The sequence below is a fragment of the Peromyscus leucopus genome, chromosome 2 (assembly GCF_004664715.2).
Source record: "Peromyscus leucopus breed LL Stock chromosome 2, UCI_PerLeu_2.1, whole genome shotgun sequence".
Lineage (NCBI taxonomy): Eukaryota > Metazoa > Chordata > Mammalia > Rodentia > Cricetidae > Peromyscus > Peromyscus leucopus.
The window spans coordinates 152797220-152818384 of NC_051064.1; the positions used below are offsets into that span (position 1 = coordinate 152797220).

General features: G+C 51.1%; 1 protein-coding gene and 1 long non-coding RNA gene across 2 annotated transcripts; one reads left to right on the plus strand and one right to left on the minus strand.

Annotated features, from left to right (window-relative positions):
- Nucleotides 1–6213: 6213 nt before the first annotated feature.
- Nucleotides 6214–13868, minus strand: Actrt2 (actin related protein T2). Its single transcript, XM_028891478.2, is given in 4 exon segments — nt 6214–6972; nt 6975–7771; nt 13145–13232; nt 13726–13868. Coding segments are annotated over 2 exon segments (1131 nt in total). The 5' UTR covers nt 7459–7771; nt 13145–13232; nt 13726–13868; the 3' UTR covers nt 6214–6325.
- On the plus strand, nt 9243–10441 carry LOC119087490. Its single transcript, XR_005090971.1, has 2 exons — nt 9243–9348; nt 9905–10441. It is a non-coding gene; the product is annotated as an uncharacterized LOC119087490 (long non-coding RNA).
- Nucleotides 13869–21165: the final 7297 nt, after the last annotated feature.

Genomic DNA, 21165 nt, shown 5'->3' on the forward strand with positions numbered 1-21165 from the left:
CAGGCACAGAGCATGTCACCCACCACGCAATCCTAGTGCAAAGAAAGAGAGCAAAAGCATCACTATCCCCTCCCCCTCCACACCATGCACAGGGTTTGTGTGTGAAATGTCCCTCTTTAACTGGGGGAAAGAGGAGAAGACTCTAGAAGAGACCTCCTGCCTTCCCTGAGGCACTGGGGTGGCTGTGGGGCCAGCCTGGCTGCAAGAGTAGGCCAGACCTCCCAGAAGGCTGCCCTTCCAAGGAAGACTCTGCAATTCGTGTCCAGCCCTCACCCATTCTCCCCCCTGTAATTGGGCCTGAGGATTTCACACTCTGGAGCCGGGATGGTGCTTGTTTTGGCTGGCCCAGTGCAGGCAGCCCATCCTCACAGACCCTGGGTTGCATAACGGTGAGGTATCTGCTTACGCTGGCTCCCTCCTTGCAGCAAGGCCTGGGCAGCCCTCGTTGGGTGGAGCAGCCTCCCTGGGAGGTACCCAGCCCCACCAGGCTCCGGGTAGGGGCTCTTGAGCCTCTTGACCCTGCGGCAGCTGGCAGTGCCACATGGTGCCTTGGCCTCCAGGAGCCAAGCCGTCACCTCTGGCCAGAGTTGGCCCTTATGGGTGTAGGCGGGCGAGGGGCTGCCTCCACCCACTGATCACATCTCTTCCCAGCCTCAGCGTCATCGTTGGCTCTGCCAAAGCACTGTGGGCCCTGGGTCAAGAGACAACAGTGTGTGTGTGTGTGGGGGGGAGGTTTGGCAGGTCCAGGGATGACTTGCTGGGTGCCCTTGTTACTTCCCCAGGCCCCTGAAGGAACCTTGGGAGCAGCATCTGGCTCCTTGGTCCCTTTGGGCCCCTGGACCCAGCCCAGCTGGCCCAGGTGTGAAGATGTCGCAGTGTGCAGGGTCCTCACAGCCCAGCATCTGCCGCCAAAAGGTGGAGCCAGAGAAATAGGAGATTTGAATAATGGGAGAAAATTATTATGTCTTCGTGTGAGCTGGAGCCCAGCCCTCCTCCCCATGGGTGTGATAACTGGGGACGTCTTACGTTTCTCCTGCTCAGAGCCAAGGCCAGCCATGACAATACTCACATTGTTTCCCATGCTGGGGTATTGTTATCCGATGACAGTGTCTTGAAACACTGCTACAGAGCACAGGATTAACGCAGGAAACCATGGGTATCTGTAGGAAAGACCAAGCTGGAGGGGGTGATTAGAAAGTCAGCAGGGAATGATGGTTTCATACAAGTGGCCTGGTGACAGACAACCAGGTCCGCAGCTGGGCAGGGCCAGGCAGGAGGGAGCTGCCAGCACCCCTGGCACCCTGGTCGCCAGTGTCTGTGGACTCCACAGGTTTCTTCCTGTGGCACAGCAAGGCTGGAAATGGCTTTGGTTTCTTACCTGGAGCCAGGTGAGGGAATGATCCCTGCTAACTGAGCTGTTGCACCTCCCTTCAGAGGCTGGGAATAGTGCTGATGCTCGGGTCCTGTCTTTGAACAAAGAAAGTTTTCCAGTATGTAGAGGTCCAGGAAGCCCATCCATACCCCCACACAGGAGGATACTAACCAACCAGCTCAGCATCCAGAGACCCAGCCAACCCCAGGGCAGCCCACCATCCCCTCTAGACTGCTGGCCATCTGTAAATAATCATCATGGATAGGGATGGAAAGTGCTGGCCCCTTGGGCCATGGTTCCTCCTGCAGCCAAGGCCATCTGGGAACAGCTGTTTCTTACATCTTAGAAAGAATGGAAGCCACCTCTGAGTCAGCAAGGTTGTCTTAGAAGGGACAGCCCTGGGGAGAGGCCTTGGCCACGTGTATGCTGGGCCCTCAAGATGGCCTGGCTTCCCAGCACTCCCCACTCTCATCTTCTCTAGTGGATCATCAAACACCAGACTGAACTCCTAAGCAGCTCCCTCATGAGGAATTAGATGGGCTGTGTGTCTAGATTCATTGGTTTCTAGGACTCCTGTGCTAGCACAGAGGACCAGGATCCTGGAAGTCCCCAGAATCCTGCCCAGCCCAGCGGTCCTGGAGAAAAAGGGGCTGTAGAAGGGCACAGGTGTCCCCAGAATCCTGCCCAGCCCAGCGGTCCTGGAGAAAAAGGGGCTGTAGAAGGTACAGGTGTCCCCAGAATCCTGCCCAGCCCAGCGGTCCTGGAGAAAAAGGGGCTGTAGAAGGGCACAGGTGTCCCCAGAATCCTGCCCAGCCCAGCGGTCCTGGAGAAAAAGGGGCTGTAGAAGGGCACAGGTGTCCCCAGAATCCTGCCCAGCCCAGCGGTCCTGGAGAAAAAGGAGCTGTAGAAGGGCACAGGTGTCCCCAGAATCCTGCCCAGCCCAGCGGTCCTGGAGAAAAAGGAGCTGTAGAAGGGCACAGGTGTCCCCAGAATCCTGCCCAGCCCAGCGGTCCTGGAGAAAAAGGCGAGAGCGTTGTAGAAGGGCACAGGTGTCCCCAGAATCCTGCCCAGCCCAGCGGTCCTGGAGAAAAAGGAGCTGTAGAAGGGCACAGGTGTCCCCAGAATCCTGCCCAGCCCAGCGGTCCTGGAGAAAAAGGGGCTGTAGAAGGGCACAGGTGTGTGTTTGGAGCCAGAGGTTCCTTCCTACCCTGTGGCTCAAGGGAGCGTCAGAGCCCTGTCTCTCGCTGGTTCCAGAAAAGGAGAGAGTAGCTGGCTGCTCACTCATACCCTGGACCAACCCCCTGGTGGGCACACCATCTCTTTCTCACACACTTCAGCCCCTGGGAACATCCCATTGGGATATTAAAACTTCATAGGAGGCCAAGGCCCAGAGCCAGAAGAAATTCACACCTGGGGCTCTTTGGTTCTCACAGCACACATCTGGACAGCATCTGGTCCTCACAGGTGCGCAGAGTCTGAAACCCACGGGCACCAGCACTACACAGGAAAGAGCCAAAGACCAACTGAGGGCCGGGGAAGTCCTGCTCCGCACTTACCAGGTCTCATTGCCAGCCAGCCTTGCTCACCGGCCTCCTGGCTTACTTCTCCCCATCTTCAAAATGTTTTCTGCCTCCTGGGGGCCCACAGCTGACACATCCATTCCTTGAACTGGTAGATTTCCTTTGAGCGATGTGAGATGATAATGTGAACAAATAAATGAGTGGGCAAGTGAGATGATGGATTTGTGAATTAGAGTAAGTGAGTGAATGGATGAGTGAGTGAGTGAGGGAATGCATGGGCCAGGCTTCCTAGAATGTGTATCCTGGGAGGATGAAGTCCCCCTGGGTGGAGGATAGTTCTTGGGGGAATAATAACAGGTGAACCACCCTAGATGTCATAACAAAGTACCACAACCAGGCAGATCCACATATCAGAATTTCCTCACCCATGAGAAGGTTGATGTCTGAAGTCAAGCAGTCACCTGGCTTGCTCCTTCTGGGGGCTCTGGGAAGGATGCTTCTGGCCTGGTGCAGCTTCTGGTGGCTATAGGCTTTGACCTTTTTGTATGGTGCTGTGTCCTTCTGCAGGGTTCTTGCACACCCACTGGCAGACTGTCCTTGTTGTGGTTATCAACTGGCACCTGCAATTCTGCACCCAGCCCAACCTGGGTGAAGTGGCAGGAGCATCTGACTGATCTCCATCTCCCTTCTGAACCCAGACTGGGTGCTGGGATCTCAGGTTATCATGGAGGTGCAGTGGCAGAGCCAGCCCCAGCCTTAGCAACCCAGAGCCGCTCGAGACAAGTAACTAAACACACTGGGATATTCAGGTGGAGGCTGTGCTGTGAGGTGGCCCATGGTTGATGGAATATAGGGGACACCTCGGCCAGATCCTTGCTTCACTTGTGCTTAAGGGTCCAGCATGAGTCTGGGCCTCTGAATCTCCCAGGGAACATGCTCCTGAGAGTTCTACTTGCCAAATCCTGAGCTGTCCTCTAGAGGAGCAGCTGAGATTTGAAGGTGCTTCGAGTCTAGCTACAAGGCAGAACACACTGTAGAGATAGGACACTGGATGCTGTCCACACATGGAACACTTTCTCGTTCAAATATTGTCCTCCTTCCTGCCTGTGCCTGGAATACCACATCAGCTAGTCTGACTTAAGGCTTATTCATGTGAACAGTCAATTACTATATTGGCCCCTACCAGTCCTCTTCTGCAGTGTTTCCCCTTGTCTTTAGAGAACTCCCTTTAAGATGGATCATACATGTGCAAATGAGCATCAGTTTACTATGCCTGGGAGAACATTACAGTTCTCTTTTTAAAAAGGAGTAGGTTTACTTTGAAGATAGCCCAGTCAGTAAAGTTATTTATACACAAGTATGAAAACTCAAATTCAATCCTTAGTACCCACACAAAAAGTCAGACACAGAGGGACTAGAGAGATGTCCCAGTAGTTAAGAGCACTGGCTACCCTTCCAGAGGACATGGCTTCAATTCCCAGTACCAATATAGTTGTGGAGTAGGTTCCTGGAGACTGAAATATTTTATCCTTCAGGGAAGCCCCTTAAACAAGAATGTAAACAACTCAAAATGGCCTCAGGAAGTCCCTGAAACTTACCAGACTCACTAAGCCCCACCCTGACAGAGGAAGAAATAAAGACTGCTGAGAGTCACCCTTAGATCAAAAGAGCCAAACTTGTAAAGAAGAATCTTAAGACCAGACAGCTGCCTGAAAGAAGCAAAAACCAGTTCAGTTGCCAGGAAGAAGTTTAGGTCAACTTAGTCACTTGGAAAGGACACTCTTCAACCTGTTGAGCTGCCTACAGGCTGTGCAATGTACTCCAGGTTCCCAGCTTTTGTGATTTGTCACCCTTGCTGGGGTGGGCTTTAATGATGTAGCTGTCTTTGAGTCATTTCTGCTCCTGTAAGTAACCCCTCACCCATATTTCTGTAAGTAACCCCAATAAAACACGGTTTGCCAAGTTGGTCTTTGGTGGTACAGTACTTTGGTCTGTCGTGGGACCCCTGTCTGGGGTGAGTAGACCTGTATGTAGCATCTCCCCGGGAAAAGTTTTGTCACACAACGTTGGTGTCTCACAACTCATAACTCCAGTTCCAGGGGATCTGACACCCTCTTCTGAACTTCTCCTGCAAACAAAACACTCACACATACACATATATCTAAAAAATATATCTAAAATATTTTTTTAAAAGTCAGACATGGAGGCATGCATTGTGATCCCCGTGCTATGGAGGCAGACACGAGATTATTTCTGGGACTTGATATCCAGCCTGTCTAACCTAAGCAGTGAGCTCCAGGCAAATCCATGAGAGACTGCCTCAAAATGCAAAGTGGACAAGCTCCTTGGGAATGATACCCAAGACTGACTTCTGGCTTCCTCGTGCACGTATATGACTGGCACACATGAACACACAGGGGCAGGAAGGACGGGGAAAGGATCTTAGGATTTCTCTATATTTTTCATTTCTCTGCCAATTGTGTTTTAGGGGTAGTCCACCAAATGCATGCGGAAATTCCCTTCACGCATCAGCTATTCAACCGTTACTTTACTGATGGCCATTAACTTTGTTTCCAGTATTTTGCCTCCAAACAATGATGCTATAAACATCCTTGAAAGTGAAAACAAACAATCACCCATGCAGGCGTAGAGAGCCCTGAACCCCTGATATCTGCTCCCAGATTCATGGCCGCCATCCCCTGCAGAGGACAGAGGCTCCACATTGTGTTGCTGCCTGGCCTCAGGACAACCCTGTCCTGCCTAACAAGGATCTCCAGGTGAGGACTCTTCGAACCGTCAGGACAGAGTGGCATTTAGACCTGCTCCTCAGCCTCCTGCCACCTGCCACTGTCAGGAAGCTCTCAGTCCTACCTGACACCTTAAGATGCATTTCCTCAGCTCTGTCCAATAGAGCCTTTGGCCTCTGCAGCTGGACAGCAGCAGGGCTCTCTCAAAAGAAAGGGCAGGGACAAGGGGTGTGGATAGAACCTCCACCAAGTCGAAAAGGATTCTGCTAGGGCAAAGAACTTGCCACATAGCCCTGGAGAGATGGGAACAGGAGGACCCCTGGCCAGTCAGCCTAGCCTAATTGGCGAGCACCAGGTCCCAGTGAGAAGACTCTTGTCTCAGAAAGTAAGGTTGTTCCTGAGGAAGGATACCTGAGGCCCACACACAGGCACTGCACCCACCCACAAGTGACCACACCTATGCAAGTGTGTGTGTGTGTGTGTGTGTGTGTGTGTGTGTGTGTGTGTACACACACTCACACTCACTCAAAGCAAATCTTCTGCCTCAGAAAACGAAGCAAGCTTGACACAGTCAAATGCTTCACCATTCATCTTTATTTGAATATGCCGCTGAGGCCATGGGAGAGCTCACTTCCCATGGGTGTCCCTTGTGAGGGACAGAGTGGTTACTGGAAGCATGGAGTCCTTCAGAAGCACCGTCTCTGGACCACAGATGGCCCAAACTCCTTGAAGTCTACAGCAGTGATCCACATCTGCTTAAAGCTGCTCAGAGAGGTGACGATGGAGGCTCCAATCCATGTGGAGAACCAGCGGTCAGGAGGTGCTGTGATCTTGATGGGGACTCCCTTGGAAGCCAGCTGCTCCAGTTCCCTCAGGAGCCTGTCATCCAGCCCCTGAAACAGCGTGGTGCCCCCTGACAGGACAATCTCCCCGAAGAGTGTCTTCTGTATGTCAGCATCACACTTGGCTATGCTGTTGGATGCCATCTGTGCCAGCCCTGGGCCATGGGTGCCCAGCTGGTCTGGAGAGAACAGGACCTCAGGAGCCTGGTACAACTGGTCTCCGATGTAGATGACATTCCCATCAGGCAATTTGTACTCCCTCAAGACGTCTTCTGCCCGTCGAGAGAGTTCCTCCTCAGGCTCCAGGGCCACGTAGCATAGTTTCTCCTTGATGTCATCCACCAGGGTCCTGTCCAGTGGGCATGGAAAAGCTCTCCCACTGGCCAGGAGGAGCCGAGTGAGGAGCTCCGTGATGTCCTTGCCAGCCACATAAAGTTTGCTGACTGCATGAGGTAAGGAGTAACCCTCAAAGATAGGTACAGTGCAGGTGACCCATCCCCGCTGTCCACCACCAGGCCCGTGACACAGGCCGAGGCATAGAGTGCCAACACTGCCTGGTCTGACAGATAGAAGGCAGGCACGTCGAAGGTCTCAAACATCACTTCCGCCGTCTTCTCCCGGTTCTCCCTTGGGTTCAGGGAAGGCTCCGTCATGAGCACGGGCTGTTCACTGGGCTTCACACCCAGTTCCCATTCGAAGAGATGTCTCCAGAGCTTCTCCACATCATCCCAGCTCGTGACCAGGCCCCGCTCAATGGGGGAGTGCAGTCGTAGGGCCTCCTGTTTGTACAGGGCTTCCTCCCCAACAAAGTACTTCTTCTGATTGGCTCCTGTAGAAGGCATCTTGAATTTTGGGTACCCCACAACGGAGCTGGTGACATGACGAGGTCCAATCTCCCCAGACAGCCCCGCCTTACAGAGCCCAGATCCGTTGTCGAAAATCACAGCAGGAGAATCTAGAACCTGTGGGTTAAACATGTCTTCATCAACTCCTTCTGAATGACAGAAATGCAGGCAGATGAGCCTTCTTGGGCCAGCTCGTGTCACAATGGGTTTTCTGGAAGCTCACAGAATTCCAGGGTTGCTGGAGGCCTCCCAAGCACAGCTAGCAGACTGACCCCAGTGCCCGGGAACCCTCCATTCTGCTTGGTGGCCTGCTCTCCTCTCAGGTGGCCCTGACCTGCAAGGCCTTTTCAAGGGTGCTTGACCGATATGTAATAATCCAGATGAAGTAACAATTGTCTTCAGTGGGTGTCAGAGTCTGTGGTGGGGCACTGAACCCCTGTGTTCCCTGAAGCGGAGGATAAGCAGAAAAAGTCATGGGTGATGTTGAGAAGCCTGGGGATCTCACATCAGAGGTCTCCTTTCGGAATGAGGCAGCCTGAGGGCACTGTCTTGTGGAGAATGACACTTCCCTTCCCAGGCTCAATGGGCAATGTCTAGCAGGCCCTCAGAACATTCCTTTTTGAATAGGCTCTCTTCCAGGAAGCCCTCGGGAATGTCTCCCTGCTCTGTCTAACTGACTCTGGTTCTCTGTCCCGTTCCAGTCCAGGGCAGGGTCCTTCATCTCTCTCTGATCACCCTAAGATGCCCAAGCACGATCTCGAATTCATTTTGTTATCAGCTCATACAAAGGTGGCCCCTCTGGAGTTTGGCACACCTGTGTGTCTAGACACACAGGAGAGTAGAGGCATACTCAGTGAAGGGTTCTCAGAAACAAGGACTGGGGCTTCAGAACAAGACTGGGAAGGTGGATGGGAGCCTTTCTGTGGCCTCAGAGACACACAGACATGCTGGCTCTGAGACCCTACTTGGCATTCAGCTTGAGAGAAAAATACAAGAGGGTTGAGCCTGGCACAGTTTCCCTGTTCCCTTATGATGGAGAGGGCCTTGGAAAGGTGGCTTCATCTTTCCAATCGTGTGCAAAGACACAGATAAGCCAGATTCCTCCTCCATCCAGAAAGTTCTGCCAAAGCCTCACCTCCTGGTGCCACACCCTTCCTAGAGTCTATGCCCTACTGACCCTGCTGATCCATCATCAGGCATTACTAAGAAAAGCTGTCACAAGGCTGTGTTGTTCAGACACGTGATGTAGACATGGTATTGACACAATGTGAAAGCTCACGAGGATGTGTAGTAGATAAGTGTCATGCATTGGCAATATGGATGTGTACTTAAAGATAGGGCTTTCTCAGTACCACTGGATCTTGCCGGGGGTGTTGATGACAATTTGGTGGTCACTAGAGGCTTTGCCTCAAAGGATCCCTAGAGGAAACCATCCGACACAGATGGAGGCTGAGGTGGAGCAGAGAGAGAGCTTCACTCTCAGAAAGCCATGTTCATTCTGCCAGCTCTATTGTTGCTTACAACTCTCTCAGCCCCGTCCCCACCAAGACCATGAGATGGGCCGGGCACATGCAAGCCCTCATAGTCACCATAGTGGGCCAGGGGCCCAGGTCAGACATAAACGCCTTGGTGAAGGGTGCCCTGCATGCTTGTGGGTGCCATGTTGCCCCAGGGAGACAATGTGTCTACTCAGCAATAGTATGTCCTGCTTATGCAAGGCCCCTTCTGTGCTGTGCCCAGCAAGGCAGCCTTGACCTTGGAAAGGCCCCCATTATGTCTTCTACCTAAACCCAACTGTATAATCCAATCATTTGCTCTTGTTGCTGGATTGCTAAAACTTAAAGTCCCACATTTTGAGAACTATATTCCTATCTGGCTGCCGTGGGGGTGGGTGGTAGAATAATATGACTTGGGGTTCCATCTTGCTTGCATCACAAAAGCCCCACGTGTTCATCTCCTAGGCATTGCCATGTCTTCCCAACTAAACCAGATGAGTGATAAAGCTTTCTCGATCTGAACATGGTCTGTGGTGGGAGAGGAGGAAACAGTGCTTGGGGCAGAGGGCTCTTGGGGCAGTGATGTGGGTGTGTCTCAGTGGCCATGGGCTAACTGAGGTTTTGGCATTCCTGGAGGTACAGGAGAGAGAGTTCTGACCACTTCCTTTCATGTGGGTGTCACGCATGCTGAGGCTCCTTGGTACCCTGCTAAGATAACCTCACAGGATGGCAGTGTCCTAGGGGCCAGCCAATTCTTACACAGGTGCAGACAGGCAGCCTAGCCTTGTGCCCTCCCCAGATATGGCTTCCTCATCAGTCTCCAAGTTAGGTTCCCAGCTCTCTGAACTGCTCTGTGTGTGTGTGTGGTGTGTGCATGCATGCCTCACATGTATGCACATGTGTAAATAGTGTATGGGTACAAGTGTATGTGTGCATGCATGTGTGGATGAGTACATGTGGAGGCCAGAGGACAACCTCAGGGTGTCTCAGGGTGTTGTTCTTGAGCATTACCCCTTTGTCAACTGAACTATCACCTAAGACCCTCTCGGTCAATCTCTGTCCCTCAATCCCCTGCTTTTCAGAAAGCCAATCTGTAGCCTGGAGTAAACAGCTGTGAACAGAATGTCCAGGAAGAAGCCTCGGGATCGCCATCTGAGTATGTCCAGCCCCTTTTCGTAAATGTCTTGCTGCCGAGCCTAGGAGAGATGCCACTCTTGGTATGATGCTGTCTGGTATGATGCTAGCTCCTCTGTCTCAGGACAGCTGTGGCTGCCAGGGTTCCACACACCCAGCTGAGTGGTCCGAGCAACAGCATTACTTGTTCACATGGGACGGTGCCTTTTAGCCAGGAGTAGGCACCAGATGAGATTCCTGGATGCTGGGGACTGGCTGGCTGATCATCTTATTTGGGTCTTATGTTGGAGTCCAGAGAGGGCAAGGCTTAGCCCAGAGCATGGCACAAGCTCAGCAAACACTCTATCCCAACACCAGTGTCTAACTGAGTGAGAGACAAAGAATTGGGGGGTGGGGATCCTGAAGACCCTGTCATGGAGGAGCCAAGGGCATCCCCTCGAGTAACATCACATGGCCATTGAAAATAAATATGGGTGGGTTTATGAGCCATAGCCTATGAACGTGATGTTGGGCTGGTTTGGAGCTGCCCCAGGGCAAAAATTCCACGTGCTTCTCAGGTGGTGGGAACCTCCTCAGCCCTCTTTAGAATAGAATCCTTGATGTGAGTAGTGGCACTCCATCTCAGAAACACTCTGACCCTGAGCCCCACGGTCGGTATGTCTTGGAAGGACCGTGTGCCCCTTAGCGTAGCCAAGACCCTCCAGTCTTCCTGTCACTGCAAGTATGTGTTATCAGTAAGAAAGAAACATGTGGTCGCTGGCTAGCAGTGCCATTTCAGGGGGCCGCCGAAGTGAGGGTGTGTTTGCCATTAACACCGAATCTCTCCTCTCCCGGCTCCAATTAGAAGCTGCCTGAGTCTGCTGCCCCTACCCTAAGCCAGCCAAGCCTCATAAATCGCTTGAACAAGTTTATGGACAAACTGGCTGTAATGCCATCCCCCTCACCAGTGCTCACCCTGGAGGGCCACTGTTCCCTTTCCATCCAGCAAACGCCCTTGTTTCTGTTCTACTGTGTGTAGTGATGGCAGTTTTCTTGCTTCCATTTGACCCCACTTCCCATTTGAAGGTCATGGTGGGATGTGGGCAGGCCCTGGGATACCTGAGAAGGTGCTAGGCATTCATATGGGAGTAGATAGCCACATACCTTCCAAGTACCCTGCCTTCCCACTAGTCTGTCTTGAAGTGCCTGGGTCCCCTGAGCCCTGAGACAGGTCTACCTGTCTGTATCATCATCATCATCATCATCATCATCATCATCATATCATCATCACCACCACATCATCATCATCATCATCTGTGGTTCAATCTATCTCTAGTGCCCAGAGCCTCAGCCAATTAGTGACCAGCAGACTGAGCTCATTAGTGCCTACCTAACATCTGGTGGCCAGATCCTCTTGCAGAGGGATTGGTCCACATGTCCGCGGCCTAGAGGAACAGGGTGACCCTTCAGAAGGCAGGATGCACACTGTCATTGTAAGATAGCTCCACAGAAAGCTACTTTCCCACTTCATGCTCTGAGTACTCCCAAATGGTCCCAGGCCCAGAGCAGGTTCCCTGGAAACTAAGCCCTTCTGAGTCTCAGAGATGCAACTGGCATCATCTATGTACTTACCCATCTGCCCATCTTCCTGTCTACCCACCAACCCTTCCATCCACCCTCCCACTCACCTACCCATCTGTCCATACATCCATCATCTACCCATTCATCTATATCTATCCTTTCATATACCTACTTACCTACCTATATACCCATCATCTGCTCATCCATCCCTCCATTAATTCATCCTTCCATCATTCATTTACTCATCTATCCCACCCACTCATCCATCCATCTACCTACTCACCCACCTACCCATCCATTCATTCATTCATCCATCCATCCATCCATCCATCCATCCATCCATCTGTATATCTACGACTCATCTCACTCATCTACCCACTTATATCCATCTTTCTACCAACTCAGACATATCACACATCTCTCCCTCTTCTCCCTTCTTTCTTCACTCTTCCTTCCCGTATTTCCCTTCTTCCCCCTCCCCTCCCCCTCCTTCCTCCCTTTTCTTTTGGTTCTTCTTTACCTCCTTCTCCATTATTTCCTTCCACTCCTCTTCTGTTGACCCATCCATTCCTCTTTCTGTTGACCCATCCATTCATCTTTCCATGCACTCATTCCTTCTTCCTTCCCCAATAACTGAAGTCAGAATCCCCTCTTGCCTCCATCTCTCTCTTTCTTTGGTTACCTTCAAGCTTCAGCTCAAAGTCAGAGTCTATGGGGTCCCCCCTCATGCCTGCTCAGCATCAATAACCCTCCACACTCCAACGTCCCTCCCACCCCTTGGGGTCAAAGAAGACACCCAGACCACATCTCCTCATGGAACTTGATGGGTAGGTCTCACCACCTGCAGCCAGCCAGCCTGTCCTCTCTGCCACATGGGACCAGGAAGAGAGGACTTCATACAGGCTTGACCCTCATTAGAGCCAAAGAAGAGCCTTTACTGCAGTTGTCCACAGTTCCTTTGGGGCTCTATGGAAGCTCCTTTGGGTAGTCTGAGGCCAGCTGGCCCTTCCTGGCTATGTGTCACTCACCCTCATGTAAAATTTTATCCTATGTATAAAATTTGGCCTCTGTGGCATCCACCTTTTTGGCCTCACTTCTCTGGAGTCCTTAAGGCTGCCCATCTTCCACAGAGATGCCCTGTGGTGACCATGGGCCCTGCTGCTCCACCCCCTGCACCACCAGCACCTCTGTTGGGGGCAATCAGGAGTTCTAGGGTGCCTTTCATGTAGACAGGCAAGGACAGATCTGAAGCTACTCGACCTCCTGTATGCACAGCCTGAGCTCAGGAACACCTGTAACAGCCTCGGGGGAGAAGCTTCACTGCCGTATCTGCACTCTAGCCCCCGACCACCAGCACTGCACATGAACTTTTGGAGTATTGTGTATCATTTATCAGAACTTTGAAAGACACATACAGCCAGAGTCGGGGCTCTATTCTCGTTGGATGGGATGAACACTGCCCAATATGGGCTAGGTGTAGGGAGGACCCTTCTCAGGGATATGTGTGGCTGGAAACCCACACTGATGTTTAGGTGTTTCAAATGCTATTAAAATGGGACTGTAGCAGGTTTGGGAGTCTCAGGAGTGGTGAGGTTTCTGGTTAAATTGCAGTTGGGCTAAGGTCTCACCTGAATTCAACTTCCACATGGACTCCATCCCTTGCTGTACTGAATTTGAATTGTACTGGGCAGCTTCATCAAATGGAATCTAGTTTACCTTGGGGATGGAGGACAGGGGGCAGAGACAGACAGACAGACAGACAGACAGAGACTCAAATGGAAGCCAGTGTTCTCTTTGCCTTATCTCAGAAGAGACTCATCCATCATTTGTGAAAGCCAATCAGTTCAGCCCATGCTATAAGGCCAGGACTACAAAATAGAGGCGGGACCACCAGATTCCCGGATGCCACGGTCCAATCAGAACCCCTCATTTCTTCCACCGTCATCTGCCCACACAATTCCCTGGTCTTTGTAGTGCCCACTCTCTGGGCCTCACTTCCCTGGAGACAAGTGCTTATGGCTTTGCAGAGTACATGCCAGTGAGTAGACTCACCCAGCAGGGAAACGCCTAGGAAGTCCTTGAGAATTTCCCAGTGGTCTTCCATGGCCTCGGTATTTATTTAAATGGCTAGTGCTGCCCAGTTCTTACTTTTTCAAAGTTTCATGACCTGACCCAAAGGAGGGTTTTCCTCTCGGCACCCAGCACTCACAGCTCTGCCTGCCTGGCCCAGTTCTGTCCATGCGAGTCCTCTCCCCTTCTCAGCTCAGGGCACCCTGCCTCCCTGGCCTCAGCTCTTGTGGCAGAGGTCCCCCATTACTCCTCAGTTCAGGACACCGTTGGCCTGGGCTGTATCTGTGGAACTCCCCGCCCCTCCCCCTCCCCCGGGTCTTCAGTCAAGGTATCCCAGTATCCCTGGCTCGTCCTGCGGAATTCCTCCCTTCCCTCCCTTTCCCAATTTGGACAGCTGGGGCAGCCCAAAATACAGAACTGCTGAATCCAGGCTAGTCCCAAAGGAGCTGTGCCGTGACCCTTTAAGTTACAAAAAGCATTTTCCGCCCCCTGCTGGTGCCCATGTGGAACTACTGCAGGGTCTAGGGGTGGGAGAATTGAGAAATCTTGGACAGGAGCAAGCAAGCTTGTTAATTTCCGGGCAAGGCAGGACACTAGGAGAGAGAAAAAGAAATCAATGTTTGCTAAATAAGGGGAAAGCATCACCCTGTCTCCGTGGGGAAGAGGTTTGTTTACAAGTGTATTACGGTGATTACCCAGAGGAGAGCCCCACCGAGTAAGCAAGTGCACGGACGAACTAGCCGTTCTTTCCCCAAAGAGTTCCGCGGAGTGCGTGTTAATGTGCTCCCTCCAACCAAACATGGCCAAGCTTTGGGTTTTAAATAGTTTATAGCATTTCAGATGCGACTTCGAAGTCAGGCAGTCCCTGGAGAGGCCGAACAGACTTCTACACTTAGCCAATGATGAATAACCGAGAGAGCTCAGGGCCCGGAAGGATTCCAGATTTAATTCAAATAATTTAAAATCTAATGTTGAAAGAGCTCTTTGCATTCATGGGCCGTACCCATTTCCAGCTGCAGAAAGAAAAGGCTTTGTGTTTGAGGCCGAGGTAGGAGCGTTAACTGTCTTACCATGTGCCTGCCACTTCCAGCCAGCACGCCGACATTTTTCATGTTACAAACGGCAGACTGTGATTCCGAAAGCCAGACACGATGAGGGGGAAAGATTTATCATCGCCATGGAGTTTTAGCTCCAGGTGGAAGGATTTTGTCCATGTCCACAGTGAGGTTGCTGCCTAACCAGCCCTGCCAAGAGGAGATGGAACACCACTGTGCACAGCCTGGGAGGCCGTTCAGGATGTTGGGTGCAGAATCACTCCCCACCCCCACCCACCCCGCTCACATGTGCTTGGTTGCACTGAGTGCAAGTTCTGCCGGTTTGGAAGAGGTGGGGTGTGCCAGGAGCCCACTGGCTGACAGATATACCCAGCCTGGCCAAGGCCCATCAGAGGAGAGGTCTCTAAGGCCTCCTACTTCCTTCTTGTCTGGTCTTTTCAGATCAAAACGATGGGATTGGTCTCAAGAGACTAAACTTGCAACTGGTCTAGGCAAAGGCTGGCACAGCCCAAGTTTGGGGGAGCTTGCAAGCCTTTGTGTACTCACTGGGTCAGATTGTACCCACTCACCCCCAATGCACACACACAAACTTACTCAGAATCTCAGAACACACATTTAGTTGTAAATAGGGTCTTTGCAGATATAATTAGGTTAGCTAAAATTAAGGATACTGAATTAGGGTGGGCCTCAACACTACCTCTGGCACCCACAGTAGAGAGGAAAGATTGAGAAAATGCGACCACACAGGTGGACAGACTGTGTGGCTACAAACAAGGTGTGGCCAGTAATCAGAGAGACAGAAAGGTCCCTAGCTAGATTCCCAGAGGTGTCATGGACCTCACTTTCACCCTTTCATCTCCAGACTTTAGAGAGTGGATCCTTTTGTTCTAAGCTGTACCATTCTGTTTGTTTGTTATAATGGACACAGAAACCGATATTTTGTCAATTAGACTCTCAGAACATAGCTAGCATTTTGCTTAAGTCACAAAATCTGACAAGTGAGCAAGCATGTATGTCAGACTATATGAAGCTTCCCTTTCTGTGCCTCTTCTGGGTGGCTTTGGGGCCCTTGGGTACTCAGACGTCTCCAAGATGTCTTCACTGTGGTCTCCAATCATCTCTGGACAGGAAGTCACAGCTACCAGCTTGTCTTTCAAAATTAATCATCTCCCCTCACCCTAACATCATCCTTTTCAGAAAATCCACAGGACCATAAGGTACCCAAAAGGCAACATCTCACTCCACACTCTATCTCAGCTTGGGTGACAAGGACTTTGGAGGGGCTTTTAAGCGTCACTGTCTCTCCCCCAGAAAGGTCTCAGTAAAAGTTCTCCCTCAGTCAGAACTGTGTGTTGAGGACAACAGACTCAGGATTTGGAAGAGTGAACATGAGTTTCTAAAACACACAGCATTGAGCTCAAAATGAAATGCTTGGGGCTCCCACAAGCTCACAAGGACCTGCCATCCCAGAGACCTTGGTCTGCCTCCTTAAGGGAGGGGAGCTGTGGTAAGAGCTGGGTTTAGGGTCCTGCCACAGAGGCAACTCCATCAGATGGGTTGAAGGGTACTGATGCAGAGCTAACCCGTTGATTTTGAGGACAGGGTTATGTCTAGCAGCCTCATGTCACCGATTTCTTTGGCCCAGTCCTCTGGGTCCTCCAGGAGGGCAGTTAAGGATTGTCCTTTCTAAGCGAATCTGCTGGTGATAGTTGCCCAGCAGCTGGCCTAGACTCCTAACAGTCCCCTGAATGTGGACATGAAAAGTATGGGACCAGCTCGAGGCTTCTGCAGCCCCAGGTGCATCTCAGCACACTGTGACTGCATGCCTGTCTCCATGAAGTCTCTCAAAACCCAGGGTAGTGGATGTCATGTCTGCCAGCTGCCATTCACTCTCCGTGGTGAGAAACACTCTGAAGGACTGTGTGCAGGCTTCTGCTCACACTCACACTTCATTGTTCAGAACTAGTCACATGGATAGCCCGCCTACATGAGATCCTGGATCCAGAAAGCACAGGGGCCATGCCTCCTAAGCAAGTCCACACTCAGCATCATCCTGTGTATCTGGGCTTCACGTTTACCAGGCATCCCATCCCTGTGTTTTCCTCACGTGCTTGATACCTGGGCAGTCAGGCTCCTCTCCTCAGTGGCAGTGGCTTAGGCTCCACAGTGACATAGGGACTGGTATGCACTGTGTACAGGTGTCCACAGTGAAGAGAGACAGGAAGAGACAACCACAGTGGTCACCGCTGATCCTGCTAGGGGTGGAACTCCACTGTCATCCATGCCTCTGTGCCTAAGGTGCAGCTTTCCATAGGGAATTCAACCTAAAATGAAGGTGAGCTTGCTCCTCCTCCTGTCCACCCAGACTCCCAGGAGAGAGATGCTGGAAAGCTTGCTAATAGTAGGTACAGCACCCAAGCACTTGTGGGTTCTTCACTAGATAAGGAGAAGTTACCCATGGGTGTGCATTAACACTGTCTATCCCAAGTGGCCCCCGGCGTTCTCCTCTGGCAAGCATGTAGACTCTGTTTGGAGAACACCAAGAGATCATGCAGCCAAAATCACCCATCAAGAACTGCGCACTGACACACTCACCAAGTCAGAGCTTTGGTGCCACCTTCAGATGATGTGGGGCATCTAGAGACAAGCTCAAGTCAACCCAGAAGGCATAATGCTACTGTCCAGACAGGTAGCCTCAACCCCATATCCACCTCCCTGTCCCACCAATGTCTCTCCCACTGCTCACTCCATGGCTTTCTGAAAGAAAGGCAATTGAACTACAGATTTGGCTTGGCTTTCAGTACAAGCTAAAACAAGACTGCTACTCTCTTCTCCCTCAAACCAGACCTCCCAGACAGGTGCCAGGGACATTCTCAGTTAGCAAAGCTTCGAGTATCACAGGGCATAGACCTGCCAGATCATGGGCCACAATGAGTACTTAGTGTCTAGCCCAAGCCTGAGAGGAAAAGGTCAAAAGTCAAAGAGGGATGGAGAATAACCATGTAAGTGGCCTGCGGACGTGGAAAAGCCAGGTTGTAGCAGAAATCTTAAAAGTTCTTATTAATAAAAATCAAACCTGGCGCCAGGTATTGGGGTGAAGCTGGAAGATCAGAGAAACAGAAAATGTCACAGCTACCTCACCTTGCCAATTCCTCAGCTGATCCTGTTTCCTCAGACTGGAAGCCTCTGAGTCCTCATCCAGAATGAATCTCAGCTGAACTGCTACTGAAAGCCTGAAAGCTTAACAAGCCAAATGCTTAACCAGCCAAATGCTTCTAGTTTCTGGTTCTCACGCCTTATATACCTTTCTGCTTTCTACCACCACTCCCTGGGATTAAAGGCTTGCTTTCTGGGATTAAAGGCGTGAGTCACCAAGCTTGGCTGTATCCTTGAACAGATGAATTTCTGCCTCTGGAATGCTAGGATTAAAGGCGTGTGCTACCACTGCCTATCCTCTATGTTTAATATTGTGGCTGTTCTGTCTCTGATCCCAGATAAGTTTATTAGGGTGCACAATATTTTGGGGAACACAATACCACCACAGCCAGGTAGACAGTTGACCTAGCCTCTGTCCCTGGCCGCTCAGGTTTGAGAGAGCTTCACCACTAAAGTAGGCATGGTGGCAGTGTTTGAACCCACAAGGTTGACAGCCTGGTGCTTCCTCGTCTCAATGGATGTGACTGTTGCTTCTATAGAGTGTCCCACCTCCCCACACCACAAGCAGACCTGCTGTGTCATAACTCCAGCTCTCAAAGATGGCATCTAGCTGCTTGGTCCATGCTGGTTCCTGACCTGGGCTGGCACATGTTCTGGGTACCATGACCAAATGCCAGGTTTGCTCACAGGCTGTCCCAGGCAGCATTGCCTCTGATGTCAGAGATTATGAACATGGTAGGCAGTGTGGTTGTGGGCACGTGGCTGTGGACTCACTGGCCTTTCACAGCCACATCTAGAATCAGCCAGGTGGGTGGAGGATGGAGTAGAATGCAGGCCAAGGTCACCATCATCCCAAATAACTCACTGTGGGAATGTGTCTGCCTACCCTCACACCATGTCTCTGTGGTGGACAGGCCTTTATCCAAGGATCACAGAAAGACCCCTCCATTCTGATACTATTGCCTCTCCTGCATCAGTAGATCAGTGGGTGCAGATGGAGGAATCGCCCTGGTAGGGTTTGTTGACCTCAGTCACAAGCGTGGAGCTGAGCTATTGCTGCAAAGCAGGTGGGGAGAATTCCTGTGTCATGTGACTCCTGGGCACCTCTTGATATTCCAGTTCTAGGACATACCTTACTGAGGCACAGTGACAGCCGGGAGTGTGGCCTGAGAATAGGTGTGTTGGTTTCTTGTGTTGTTGCTGTGACAAAGTATTTTGTTACTGGGGCTTGCTTTGTCTTACAGTTTAGGGAGTTGCCATGATCACAATGAGAAAGGTGCAGGAGCAGGAGGCAGCTGACTGCATCCGCAGTCAGGCAGCACAGAGTGAATGGACAGCGGGGCTGGGTTGTAAAATCTGCAGGTCCTCCCCAGCCGCCTACCTCCTCCAGCAGACCCAGTTCCTAAAAGTTCCACAGCCTTCTCAGTGGCACCATTAGTGGTGGGTCAAGTGTTCAAATACTGGAGACGCTTTACCTTTGAACCACAACACTAGGTGGTCCGGGAGCAGCGAGTGCTGGAGCCAACTTCGCCAGTAGGCTGTAGATCAGCACACACTCTCTGGCAGCAATTGTCCAGGAGCCGAGGAAACCTGGTAACAGCAAGATGAGCTCACCATATCCTTCAGACAAGGGACAGACAACTGTGGATGTGCTTGGGGCACCAGCCAAGGCTCTTCCTGGACCAATGGCTTCATCTCCTGGTTGTTGGTGTGTTGGGAGCCAGTTGGTTTATGGTTCCCACCTCTTGTCAACTTACAGCTACTGTTCTGCCTGGGAAGTTATGCACCCCAAGAGAGGTGCACAGCCAATACCTGACTAGCCACTGAGGTACAGATAGACAGATAGACAAATGGACAGATGTTTGCTTCTGTTGTGCTTGAGACCATAAGGCTTCTCTCCCCTGTCTCGCTGCTCCCACTCTGGTCTTTCTACAGGAGCAGTCTCTGGATAAATGACCCTGTGTCTTCATGTCTGAGAAAAGACATGCCCGCAGCCCCTTCCTGTTGGTAAGAATGACAGATTTCCACAAAAATGAACTGTCAGAATAAACAGTCATAATTAATAACAGGATTCCCTAGTGAGAAAAACCAACATGGAATCTTCACTGTGGTGGCTCTGGGATCCTCATTGGACTCCTCAAAGCAGAGACAACAGGCACCTCCAAGATGGAAGAGTCTAAATAACACCTGATGTCTAAAACACATAGAGCTGTATGTCTAGGGGTAGTGCTAATGATAGCGTTTAGAAGGGAGAGGACATGTCCCTCCGGTGGCAGCTTCTACCAATCCACCTAGCAGTAATGTTTCAGCAAAACCCGTCCCTGGGACCTAAAGCTTAGCCATGTCACACTATTGCTCCCTAAGCTCAGTAGAAGGCAGGGGACAGGGAAAGCAGAAAGTGAAAGTGGGTACCCAGTGTCTCCCATTCAGTGCTGGGTAAAAAAGTAATGCTGTGTGATAGGTATCCTCAGTTGTTAACTTGACTACATCTGATATTAACTAGAACTCAAAACATGCAGGGGCACACTAAGTGAGGATTTTTGCTTAATTTGATGTGGGAAGACCCACTTCTAACTGGGGCTATGCCCCCTTTTGGAGAAGCGTTGGCCCTTTGCAACCCCATTCCTTCACTGGCATTCTAGCCTAATTCTTTGAGATTCAGGTGCATACTGAAGACTGCTGAGACATCCAGCCTCTTGGACTGAACCACTACTGGATCTTGGGTCTCCAAGCTGTTCATGAGCAGCTATTGTTGGATTATCTGGACCATAGCCTGTAAGTCATTCTTTAAAATCCCCCTTTTATATATAGAGATTCATTCTGTAAGTTCTGTTACTCTAGAGAACCCGACAAACACAGATTTAGTGGTGACTTCAGGGCAAGACCCCACCTAGCTAAGCTTCCAACTTGTGAAAAGGGATAAAGAAAAGTTTCAGCATTGAAAGAAACCATCAACCACAGAAAGCTGATGCAGACGTAATTGATCCACGGGGCCATGTTCCAGCCCCAGCAAGTGGCAAAACTTGGCAGCTTCAGCCATGTGGTTCTGGCTTTAGAGTCAAGGATACAAGAAAGGAGTTGTAGACTCTCTCTCCACAACTAAGGAAAGCCACTTAGATCAGGCAGATGTTAAGGGTGTCCCTTGCAAGGAGGCCTAGAGAGGCCATTGCATGAAGCTGTGAAGTTGAAGCCTGGACTGCCTTGGAAATCCCAAGATGTTGGAGATGCCAGAGTCATGGGACACCTGCCAAGGAGAGCTGCAGACTAGGTGTGGACCCAGCCCAAGAGAGAGAAGTGTGTTGCAGTCAATAAAGCTGGAAGGAGTTGGAGATCTGAAGAGCCCTCTGACATCAGACATGGAGATGCAG